Raw genomic sequence first — 12,766 nt, 5'->3', positions numbered from 1 at the left:
TCCAGGCGCGGGGCTGGTGGGCTGATTTCTCCCAGGGGATAGGTCCGGAGAGTGCTAGAGTGGACTAACCGCTTCCTTCACAGGTCGACTAACAGGTTGTGGGCCCGAAGGAAATCCGCTCCTAGGAGTGGTCGGGCGATGGTGGCAAGGGTAAAGGTCCAGGTAAAACGGCTGTCGCCAAAGTGTAATTGAAGCGTACGGGTGCCGAAAGACCGTATCGTTGTACCGTTGGCGGCATTGAGTAGAGGATCTGGTGGCCTGTCACGAGTGTCGCGGCCTGTCGGGGGCAAAATACTGACCTCTGCTCCAGTATCAACGAGGAAACGCCGTCCGGATTTCTTGTCCTGAACGAATAGGAGGCTCTGTTGGCGGCCAGCCGCCGTAGCCATCAGCGGCGGCTGGCCCTGGCGTTTCCCTGAAACTTGCAGGGTGGGCGGCACCGACGGGCCTCCACACCCCACCTCTGATGGTAGAAGCACAGCTGGTCACCTGTGTCGTCGTCTGCGTTCCTGGGGCGTGGCTGCTCGGTTGCTGGGGCCGGGCGAGGCGGGCGTTGGGCTCGTGGCCTGGTGATTTGACTGACGGACAAACCGCTCTCGCGCTTGGCCTTCCACAGGACATCTGCCCGGGCGGTCACCTCATGGGGGTTGCTGAAGTCGGTGTCAGCTAACAACAAGTTCATGTCATCGGGGAGCTGTTTGAGGAAGGCCTGTTCGAACATCAGGCATGGCTTGTGTCCCTTGGCCAATGCCAGCATCTCATTCATTAGGACGGATGGGGATCTGTCCCCCAGGCCATCCAGATGAAGCAGGCGGGCGGCGCGCTCACGACGGGAGAGGCCGCAGGTCCGGATCAAAAGGTCTTTGAAAGCCGGGTACTTATCTTCCTCCGGAGGCGACTGGATGAAGTCTCCAACCTGGGCGGCTGTCTCCTGGTCCAGAGAGCTAACCACATGGTAGTACTTCGTGGAGTTGGAGGTGATCTGCCGAAGGTGGAATTGTGCTTCGGCCTGGTCAAACCAGACGCTGGGCCGAAGTGTCCAAAAGGTGGGCAGCTTGAGGGCCACTGCGTTGGCTGCTGCGCTGTCGTCCATTTCGCGGGTCCAAAAGCCGTTTGGACCGTCAGGGTCACCAATGTAGCGGTTGCTACCGCAGAATAAAACAAGACTCTACTCGGAGGATTGCCAAACAGAACTGGTTTATTTTCCCGCCTTGCACGGGCCCCTTAAGGGAGAATGTTCCCGCCCAAAACAACTGGCAATGACGTAAGTCCTACGTCATCAGGACTTACCCGCGCGCGGGTTCTCCCCGTCGCTCGGAAAGACGAGGCCCGCCGCCATCTTGGGCCTCGTCGCTCCGACGCCGCGCGACCCGACTGCCGAGCTGGTTCGCCCGACTTGACGGTGAGTCGCCACACATTGCATTTTAGTGATCTATGTACAGGGCTGATTAAATCTTTTTAGACCTCTCTCTAGCTTTTCAATCCTTTCTTGATCCAAAAGTGGAGACCTTGCATATATTTTGACTGAATTATTGTAAATTGTCCAATCACTTATTCTATCAATATATACAATAATGTAATGCTTTAACCAATATTATTGACAGTGCCACCTCTCTTTGTCAAAGGCAAACTTGGATCCATCATCAAGACTTGATTTAAAAAGAAGCTAATCTTTGTCATTCACATTCTATCAACTAGAGAATCTCTCCATTAACCCTAAACTCACAATCTACCACTCAGCCAGTTCTGTATCGAGATCCATAATTTGCCACAAGTCTATGAGCTCTGCTTCTGTTTGTGAAGAGTCCTTATCAATTTCTATCTGGAAGTCTAGATAAATAACATCGATAAATGTTCTCTGCCCACTATCTTAGTCACCTCTTCAAAAAAAATTAGTAATTTTCAGCAATAAAGGTCTATGTTTTCTAAATCCATGCTGACTTTCTTGGCTTGCTGAAAAGGTTCAACATGTTCAATGCCTCTATCCTTAACTATATCCTAGATCCAACTACTTCATGACAGATAAAAATAGAAGACACTGGAAAGACTCAGTAGGTCAGGCTGCATCTATGGGACGAGAAAAAAATATCAAATGTATAAGGTCAAAGACTCTTCATCAGAACTGGGAAGGAGACAAAAGAAGCTTGTTAAACTGCAGGGAGGGTGAGGGAGGGGGGATGTTTTTGATAGAGTAAAACCTGGAGTGATCATGAGGATAAGCTGTAAACAAGCTTCTCTGGTCATTCAGTAAACGGAAGCAGTTGGAGAGTGAGAACATAGACAAAAGAATATAGGAGTTGCAAAATGCAGAGGAGGAAGATGTGCCTTGCAGAGCAGTGCAGTTCCTGTAAAGTGATCCTACAACCATCTATTAGTCACTCTGTCATCCTGCCTCTCCTAATAGTGAAAGGTGATGTTTAAAACAGGAAGCAGAAGCTCCAAGATCCCCATCTCAATGATGGCAGGCCCAGCATGTCAGAGCTAAAGACTAGGTTGACGTGTTTTAATCATGCTCAGACAGGTTTATCCAGAAGTGATGTCACTACTGAGAGCACTACATACAACAAAGGCGATAGGACCACACAATATCCTGGCTGTAATACAGAAGACTTGTGCTCCAGATCCAGGTGGGCCTTTAGCCAAGCCATTTCAGTACAGTTGCAAATTTGACATCTGCCTGATAATGTGGAAAATTGCTTGGATATGCCCTGTTCATAAAAAGCAGAACAGATCCACTCGGACTAATTACTGCCCAGTCAGTCTACCTTCAGCAAAATGATGGAAGGTGTCATTGACAATGCTGTGAACCTGCTCTCTAATAACTCTCCCCCTGTATGGATTTAACAAGACAACTCGGCTCCAGACCTCATCATAACCTTGATCTAAACATGGACCAATGTGTTGAATTCCAGAAGCAAATAACTCACCTCTTGACATTCTAATGCCTTTCCATGATCTAAATGACACAAGTCAGAAGCACAATGGAATATTCTCTACTCACCAGGATGACCGTAGCTCAAACAACACTCGAGTAGTTTGAAACCATCCAGCACAAAGCAGCCCGATAGATTGACAACCCAACCAGCACTCTAAATAGTTATTTCCCCTAACATCATGGTTGCAGTGTGTATCATCTATGAAATGCACTGCAGTTACTTGCCAAGGCTACTCTGAAGCATCTCACATGCCCACAACTTCCATACTCAAAAGCAGTAGTTACAAGCAAATACCACCACTTGCAGTTTTCCCTTCATCAGACTAGAAAAGTATTCCCATTCTTTCATTGTTGCTGGGTTAAAATCCTGGAATTCCCTCTCCAACAGTATTGTGGAAGTAGGAAATTGTAGCACTTCAAGACGGCTTCTCACTATCGAGTACTCAAGGGCAACTAGGAATGGGCAATAATTGCTGGCCCTTACCAGTAATGCCCACATACCAAAAAATGAACAAATAAAGAGGACTGTTCTATAATTCTTTGGTTTCCATATCACATGTCTATTGATGGTGTAGTTGCAGACTGAATTTTCCAATCTAATTGAATGGTTTCGAATCCAGGTGTGCTTGGGGCATTGTTGTGGTGATGTTCTCACCTTCCTTGATGAAAGGCATCTTGTCCTGGAGATTAGTCATAAGTTATGACCATCATTTTCTTCCTTATTGTTATTTTGGTGACTCCTGTCCATGTATCATTGTTACTCTCCTTGGGATGCCAAGGGTGCGATCCACTTCATCCATTGAAAATACTGATGCAAAGTAATTATTTACATTTATATATTTTCATTTATTGTATCACCTTTAGAACTTTTCATAGGGCACACATTGATTGCAATCACCCTCATTTTCTTAACATAACTGTTGTAATATGTTGATTTTTACATCCTTTGCAAATTTCTCTTCAAACTCAGTGTGTTGTTGCTTTTTCATCTTTTGTTGTTTATTATTAACCACCAGAGTTAGTTCTACTTCCCACATTTTGTATGCCTTTTCCTTCATTCTCCTGTTCTTAAGGTGTCATATAGATTTATATAGCTGTAAACTACTTAATTATGTCCCTGCATACGTCTTAATAATTGATATATAAATCACATAACACAAAAAGCAAGGTGATGCTACTGAGTAGAAATGGCCACCTTATCACAAAAGCACCTACTGACCTTGCTTCTTGTTACTGTGCCGATTTTGAGTTTAATTTGCCAATTTCTCTTGGATCTCATGAGCTTTTATTTTTCTGACAAGTATTTCCAGTACGACTTGATCATAAGCATTGCTAAAATTGATGTAGGCTAACTACATCACACAGCTATGCTCACTAAGCTCCTTGCTACTTTACAAAATCGAATTGGTCAGATCTGACCTCTTAATAAATTTATGGTATCTATCCTTGATTAATGTATGGATTATAATTGATGATTAATATGGTCCAGAATATTTTTTCAATTTTTCCACCCTGCAGTTTATGATGAGTTGCTGAAAAGTACTCAGTTCTCCTCCCCCCCCACCCCACCCCCCCACCAACCCTCTTTGACAGTCCTTCAATCCTTTGGTACCAAAGTGATAGCCTGAGGAGATTAGAAAATGACGGCCAGGGCCCTTGCTCTTTCTTTCCTAATTCTCTTAATAGGCTGGTTGACCTAATTTTATAGATGCTATAATCCTTAACATTTTTGCTCTCACTATGCTTGTCCATCTGAGAAAATGTACCCCTTCTCCTTAATGCAGTGTCAGTATTGTGCACGTCTCTTCTGAAGATAGACATTCAAAATTCAAAAAAATACCTTCTGCTATTTTACTTTGGGTCTCCAATAGGTGTCATTCTTTGCTATTCTCTTGCACTTGATGTATTTATCCACTTTGAATGCTCTAATGTTTTCATTACTAAGTTTTGTGCCCACTTTTTGCTAAATTTCATCCCACCAGAGTAAAATTGGCCTTCATCAATTGAGATCCTTAACTATTTTTGTATGTTAAATAGCGTTGAAATATGATCTCTGTCAATAAAATGCCTTTTCACTGATACCCTTTCTACCTTCTACCTTCATTCCCTAAAATTAAGTTCTGAACTGTCCTGTCTATTCTTGGATTTGCTACTTATTTATTATAAAAATCCTCCTTAATTATTTTAAGGATGTTATACCTTTTGCACTGATTTTATCCCAAGTAATATTATGATGTTTGGAACCTGTACTGCGACTATTCTTTTAGCACTGCTAAGAATTGTTGCTAAATATTTATTCTGCTGGGTGTCTCCAACTGTTTGGGGACCTATACAACCCTCCCTATTTTGCCACCTTGTTTTTGTTCCTCGGTTCAACACATATGGTTTTATATGAGAGCAACACACAAAATGATGGAGGAACTCAATTGGTCAGGCAGCATCTACGGAGGAAAATGGGCAGTCGACATTTTGGGCTGAGACCCTTAATAGGGACTGGAAGGAAAGAGGAGAGGTAGCCTGTATGGAAAGGTGGGAGGAAGGGGTGGAGCAAGAGCTGGCAGGTGATAGGTGGATCCACGTGAGGGGGGTGATAAGCAGGTGAGGGAGGGGGAGAGTGGGAATGGTGTAAGAAGCTGGGAAGTGATCGGTGGAAGTGACAAGGGGCTGAAGAAGATGGAATCTGGTAGGAGAGGACAGTGGACCATGGAATAAAGGGAAGGAGGTGAGGAGGAGATCCGGAGGAAGGAATGTGTGGGTGATAGGCAAATCAAGAGGGCAGGGGAGGGGAAAGAGAAGGGGTGATGGGCCTGTGGGAAAAGGCAAAAAAGGGGACAGAAGGGGAGTGATTGCCGGAAGCCAGAGAAATCGATGTTCATGCCGTCAAGTTGGAGACTATCAAGGCGGAATATGAGGTGCTGTTCCCTTAATCTGTGTCTAGCCTCAGCTTGACAGTAGAGGAAGCTGTGGACAGACATGTTGGTCTGGGAATTGGAAGTGGAATTAAAATGGTTGGCCACCGGGAGATCCTGGCTGGTACGGTAGATGGAGTAAATGACACTGGTGCAATAAATGACACTGATAGCTTCACATGTGAAGGACTGCCTCACCTAGAAGGACTGTTTAGCGGATGAGCAGACAAGGGAGTCATGGAGAGATCAATCCCTGTGGAAAGTGGAGAGGGGAGGGGAAGATGTGCCTGGTGGTGGCATCCCGTTGGAGATGGTGGAAGTTGCGGAGAATGATATGTTGGATACGTGGGCTTGTGGGGTGGTAGGTGAGGATAAGGGGAACCCTATCCCTGTCAATATGAGGTTAATGTGAGGCTTCACGTGAGGTTCCTTCTACAATGTCATCCTTCATCTTTGCTGGATTTGTGTTTCACAACCAATTACAAAATGCTGCATTTTTATACAATCTTCCTCCATAACTTATTTCTGCCCATACATGCTGTCATCTTTTTGCATGTTACAGCAATCTATGAATCAGAAAGTAATTGTCCTTTATCAGAAATGGGAAGTAGTGATTTGTAAATGTTGGTGCAGTGCACACAGAGTAATTGCTATGACATTACTTAAGTGTTTGATTTTTTCCCCCTATAAATTAGTTGTATCTTAAATATTTGCTCAGTCCACATACTGTTTATAATTCCTCTAGATTAATACTTCAAAAATAAGTCATAGAATGATATTTTTAGACGAATCCCGATCTCTTTTTAAACTTTTTTTTTCCTTTTGTGACATCTACTGTGTCTGGAGCAACCATCAATAAAGCCAAAACCAATGTTGAGAACAGCATAGTTAAATTAATATTGTAAGTTAGATGAACTCATAATCAAACTGAATACTGGTCTGGTCAGAAGATATGTTGACATCGATATTCAGTTCTGCTCAGTGAAACACAGGAAAGTAGGACAGCGCAGTAAACAGGAAGACGGGCCAGCATGGAAAACAGGAAAGCAGGCCTGCATGGAAGGCCAGTGCAGGACGCAGATCAGCAAAGAACCACTAAACAAGATACTAGTGTGATGGGCCAAGTTGTGAGGAAATATAGTTGCTGCAAACATTTCTTGTGCTCATTTCTCTCAGTTCTTCCTTTCTTCTTCTAAAGTTTTGGAAAGAGATTGGTAGAAATTGGTGATAATTATACTGTCCACTTTTTTCAAGCTTATAGTGGGAGCATTTGAGATGATTATATTTACCCGAGATCTCAAGATCACGACCATACATATAATATATGTATGTTGGTTGTGAAAAGTATGGAATAGATAAATCTCGAAAATGTCTTTGGATGAGTGGGTAACGAGACACAAATCCAAAAGAATAAATTCAAAATTAAGACCAATATGAAAATATAACCTTGTCACAAAGGGTGATAAATAGAAAAGAGACCTTAATGAAATTGAGACAAAATGCCAGGAATCATTTAAGAACCAGTTCTGTCCATCAGTGAGAAGATACTGGAGTAAGTGCAGGTACATAAACTAAGATGAACCAAACTTCTTTGATCAAGTATTACAATCTTGAGATCTTGGGTGAACATAGTTGGCTTACTCTCTCCTCTTTGTCGTTGTAATTCTGAGACATATCAATAAAGAGGAGTGAGGATTAAAGTCTGTTATTTTCCATTTCTACTGCTTTCTGAGTATCTTGCCTCTGATTTAATGTTGCATTTGATGAATGAACCAAGACCAACTCGGTGAATCTGAAGGAACTTGGGTTTCCTTGTGTCTTGTGCAACCTAATGGTGACCCAACATGTTTAAGAGTTTAAATGTAAGCACTTTTTTGATGGATAACCATTTATGTGAAACATCAATAGAAAAATTGTACAAAAGTCTCACTAAAAAGTTCACATCCACATGATCTCAAATACCTTTTTTTATTTTTAAAGCCTACAAGGAGAAAATGAAGGAGCTGTCAATGCTCTCACTGATCTGTTCTTGCTTCTATACTCAACCACATCCCAACACAATTAACAAATTTGGTGGTGAGTACTGGCATTAAGTAATTTCTTGATTGTGCCCTATGTTTAGGTTATGTTGTTATGATGTAACTACTGTATATATGTAGTGGGATAGTGTAAACATATTTATGTACTGATAAAATCAATCAGTTTTAACATTTTGAAGTTCACTTTAGTTAGATTTGCATCATATGGAGTTCAAAAATAGGGTGATTCAAAATACTAGTTTATTGACAATGTACTGAATTGTAACCAGATGAAGGATTCATTGTTGCCTAAAATTTAGTCACAAAATTCCTGAAGCCTGGAGCCACCAATCTCTCACTGGCTCCAGTTTGTGGTCAGCAACCTCTCTCACCCCATGATCACAGAAGTCTTAAATCCTAAATCCAAGTCTATAGCACACTTTATATCTAGCCTCATATGGCCCAGTTTAATTACAATGTACTGAACTAAAACTTCTGTGGTCCAATGTGATGGATCTCTGATTCTAGTACAACCAACCTCCTGTAGTCTGAAAAGATTCAGCCTTCGTGAGAAAATGCCTCTTCGGAATATCTTGTCCATTGAACAGCTTATTCAACCTTCTGCATCCAGTCCAGCTAAGTGCGAGCTATTTGGCAAGTCAAATCCAACTCAATTTTGTTCATAATCATGGATATCACGAAATCTGACTTCGAAACACATGAAGCTATCTTTATGACTCTGTACATACAAAATATGAAGCAAGGATCTTGCCAAACAAGCAATTCTGCGTTCTATTTTTTATGTTTAAATGACTGCCGGGATTGAACTATTTGTGATTCTTATTTCTGTCATTCAATAAAAAGAAATTGGTGCTGAGTCCTCTTGGAGGACCACCTGCATGTCTGGTGTAACTTCGGTGGAAGAGCTGTGTAAACACCAACGATTCTAAACAACCATCTTTCTCAGGTTTTGAGGTTCCTTTGCTTATTATAAGACCATAGACCATAAGACATAGGAGCAGAATTAGGCCATTTAGCCCATCAAGTCTGCTCTGCCATTCGATCATGGCTGATTTATTTTTCCCTCTCAACCTCATTCTCCTGCCTTCTCCCTGTAACCTTTGATGCCTTTACTAATGAAGAACCTATCAGCCTCCGCTTTAAATATACCCAATGACTTGGCCTCCACAGCAGTCTGTGGCAATGAATTCCACACCCTCTGGCTAAAGAAATTCCTCCTCACCTCTGCTCTAAAGGGATGTCCTTCTATTCTGAGGCTGTGTCCTCTGGTCATAGACGCTCCCACTACTGGAAACATCCTCTCATGTCCACTCTATCCAGGACTTTCAATATTCCATAGGTTTCAATGAGATCCCCCCTCATCCTTCTAAACTCCAGCAAGTACAGGCTCAGAGCCATCAAACGATCCTCGTACTTTAACATTTTCATTCCCGGGATCATTCTTGTAAACCTCCTCTGGACCCTCTCCAATGCTAGTACATCCTTCCTTAGATATGGTGCCCAAAACTGCTCACAATACTCCAAGTGTGGTCTAATTAATGCCTTATAAAGCCTCAGCATTACGTCCTTGCTTTTGTATTCTAGTCCTCTTGAAATGAATGCTAACATTGCATTTACCTTCCTTACTACTGACTCAACTTTCAAGTTAACCCTTAGGGAATCCTGTGCTAGGACTCCCAAGTCCCTTTGCACCTCTGAATTCTGAACTTGCTCCCCTCTTAGAAAATAGTCAACACATTTATTCTTTCAACCAAAGTGCATGACCGTACATTTCCCTACGCTGTATTCCATCTGCCACTTCTTTGCCCATTCTCCCAACCCGTCCAAGTCCTTCTGCAGACTCCCTGCTTCCTCAACACTACCTGCCCCTCCACCTATCTTTGTATCATCTGCAAACTTGGCCACATAGCCATCAATTCTGTCATTGCAGATCATTGACATATAATGTGAAAAGTAGCGGACCCAACACCGACCCCTGCAGAACACCACTAGTTACCGGCAGCCAACCAGAAAAGGCCTTCTTTATTCCCAATCTTTGCCTTCTGCTAGTCAGCCAATCTTCTATCCATGCTAGTACCTTTCCTGTCATACCACGGGCTCCTATCTTGTTTGGCAGCCTTGTCAAAGGCCTTCTGAAAATCCAAGTAAACAACATCTACTGACTCTCCTTTGTCTATCCTGCCTGTTACCTCCTCAAAGAATTCCAACAGATTTGTCAGGCAAGATTTCCCCTCATGAAATCATTCTGACTTTGGCCAATTTTATCATGTGCTCCCAAGTACCCTAAAACCTCATCCTTAATAATGGATATCCTTAATAATGGATATCCTTAATAATAACATCTTACCAACCACTGAAGTCAGGCTAACTGGCCTATAATTTCCTGTCTTTTACCTCCCTCCCTCCCTCCTTAAAGAGTAGAGTGACATTTGTGATTTTTCCAGTCCTCCAGAATCATTCCAGAATCTAGTGATTCTTGAAAAATCACTATTAATGCCTCCACAATCTCTTCAGCTACCTCTTTCAGACCCTGGAGTGTAGTCCATCCGGTCCAGGTGACTTATCCACCTTCAGACCTTTCAGCTTCCCAAGCACCTTCTGCTTAGTAATAGTGACTACACTCACTTCTGCCCGTGACTCTCGAATTTCTAACATGTTGCTAGTGTCTTCCACAGTGAAGACTGACACAAAATACTTATTCAATTCATCCACCATTCCTGTGTTCCCCATTTACTACCTCTCCAGTGTCATTTTCCAGTGGTCCGATGTCCAATATTGCAGATAACCAGAAGAAATCCCCATGCAATGTCATGGGTATTCATTAATGTCCACATAAAAGAGGAAAACAATGAAGTAATATGCTGAAAAAAACCCAAATTAATATGTGTGATAACAAAGAACAGAACACAACCTGTAGCTTTAAAATTAATGTGGAAATAATTCATCCTGAAATATATTTTGTGTTATTGTTGATAATAAGGTTAAATGAAGGAATGGGAGAATTGAGTTTGTCTCTCTCTTTATGCCACAATGCTATTTGGATCAGTGGTCAAAATCTGCTATTCACCATATTCTTCTTAATGTTTTTTTTATCTTCCTTAGATATGGAAGTGAAGTCAATTAATAAGCGTGCATCTGGACAGGCTTTTGAAGTTATTCTGAAACCACAGTCCACTGATTTGTCACCTGAGCAACCCATCACACCAAAGAAGAAGGACATCTCTTTGGAGAAACTCCAGAACCAGCTGGATGCTGCTGAGGACAGGAGAAAGGTTGGTGACGTGGACTGTTTCACGTCCAGGCAATGAGTTAGACATTGCCACACCACCCAATTTCCAATAGATAATGTTGTTCTTAAACTATCCCACCTTCCCACAGGCATATGAAGTTAAAAGTTGATCTTTCCATTTGTAAAAATTCCACAACAAGGTACTGTTGATGCTTCAATCTGAAATAATAACTGAAAACACTGGAAAAATGCAGCAGGTCAGGCAGTATTTGAAGCATTTTTTTAGGTTCATCAAAAGTCGTCAACCTGAAATGTGACATCTATTTCTCTCTTCACAAATGGTGTTTGACCTATTGAGTATTTACAGCATGTTCACTTGTACAAAGAGCCTACTAGGAAGAGCGGAGTAGAAAGTGTCATCTCTACATCACATTACAAAGAATGATACTATACAAAAGATCATTCTGCTCATTGTGTCTGTGCTAACTCTTTGAAAAAGCCGGTCAAATAGTTCCACTCCCTGGTTCTTTTTTATTCAGCCTTTAAATTTTCCCCTTCAATTATCTATCCAACTCCCTTTTGGAAGTTATTGTTGAATCTGTTTTCACTTTCTTACAAGCAGTAAATTCCAAATGCTAGCAAGTTGCTGTGAGGGGAAAAAAGTCTTTTCATTTACCCTCAGGCTCCTCGGCCAATTATTTCAAGCCTTTGTTCTCTAGTTATTGTTCTTTTACCAGTTTCTCTTGAACGTAATGAGATGATGTTTTGTTGAAGTTCCACTCACATCAGTGTAATTTCTGGATTTGCAGTCCCAAGAAATGCAGCTTCTGCAGCAACTTGCAGAAAAACAACAACACAGGCGCATTGTTCTACACAGGGCGATTGTGGATAACTGTAACTTCAGCTCAACAACTGAAAGGAAGTTAAATCAGAAAATGGAAACCTGTAATGAAAATCGCAAAGCTCATATAGCTGCTCTCAAGGATCGTCTGCGTGAGAAGGTAAATATTTCACTTCCTTTTAAGTTTTAATACACCTAAACCCATTAATCCTAAATAATTGTACCTTCACTATTCATTTGGGAAAGGCTTTGTAGGGTGCTAGGCTTCCCGATGGGCAGATTTTAGTTTGGATCTGTTTTTCATGAAGATTTTGTTTTTTATAAATTTGGGAAAGAGAAACCAGATAGACATCTCATGCTTTCCATTGTTGTTATCTAGAATGCTATAGTTATAAGGTTATGGCTGTAGACACAATATAATTGCTCCTTCTAACAACAAACATAGCAATACATTTTCCAAATCTTAATCATATCTATTGTCCTTTTCAAATTTAGTTTACAGAAGCTTTTAAAAATTATAGATAAAATGAATAATTTAATAATTCTTAAGTTTTGCATAATGACTTAAGTACACAATCCCGGAGCCCTCTGCAAATAACAACCTGTTGATAACCTGCCGAGTAATAAGCAGTTTCGGTAGGAAAAATACAATGTAATCACTGCAGCTTTTTAAAAAAATGTAAGCAGAAACAAAAGTATTGTGCCTGAAGATCAAATGATAAGGGAATCATAGAATTCTCAAAATCCTCTGCTTTTTGAGCTTAGCTTACAAAATTAAGATGGACAGAAATCAAAAACCTGCATCCTGTAGTT

At 41.6% G+C, this 12,766-nt stretch overlaps 1 protein-coding gene across 1 annotated transcript in view; it reads left to right on the top strand.

Moving 5' to 3' along the window:
• LOC127578781 (stathmin-3-like) overlaps positions 1 to 12,766 on the top strand; it is a 52,575-nt gene that overhangs the window by 37,758 nt on the left and 2,051 nt on the right. The window contains exons 2-4 of the mRNA XM_052031227.1: positions 7,825 to 7,920; positions 10,986 to 11,155; positions 11,922 to 12,113. Coding sequence (XP_051887187.1) covers positions 7,825 to 7,920; positions 10,986 to 11,155; positions 11,922 to 12,113 — 458 coding nt within the window. The remainder of the gene's footprint in view (positions 1 to 7,824; positions 7,921 to 10,985; positions 11,156 to 11,921; positions 12,114 to 12,766) is intronic.

This window comes from Pristis pectinata, chromosome 16 (assembly GCF_009764475.1).
Source record: "Pristis pectinata isolate sPriPec2 chromosome 16, sPriPec2.1.pri, whole genome shotgun sequence".
Lineage (NCBI taxonomy): Eukaryota > Metazoa > Chordata > Chondrichthyes > Rhinopristiformes > Pristidae > Pristis > Pristis pectinata.
Note: the sequence above shows the minus strand (reverse complement) of the source record. Positions and strands in the feature narration are given on the sequence as shown.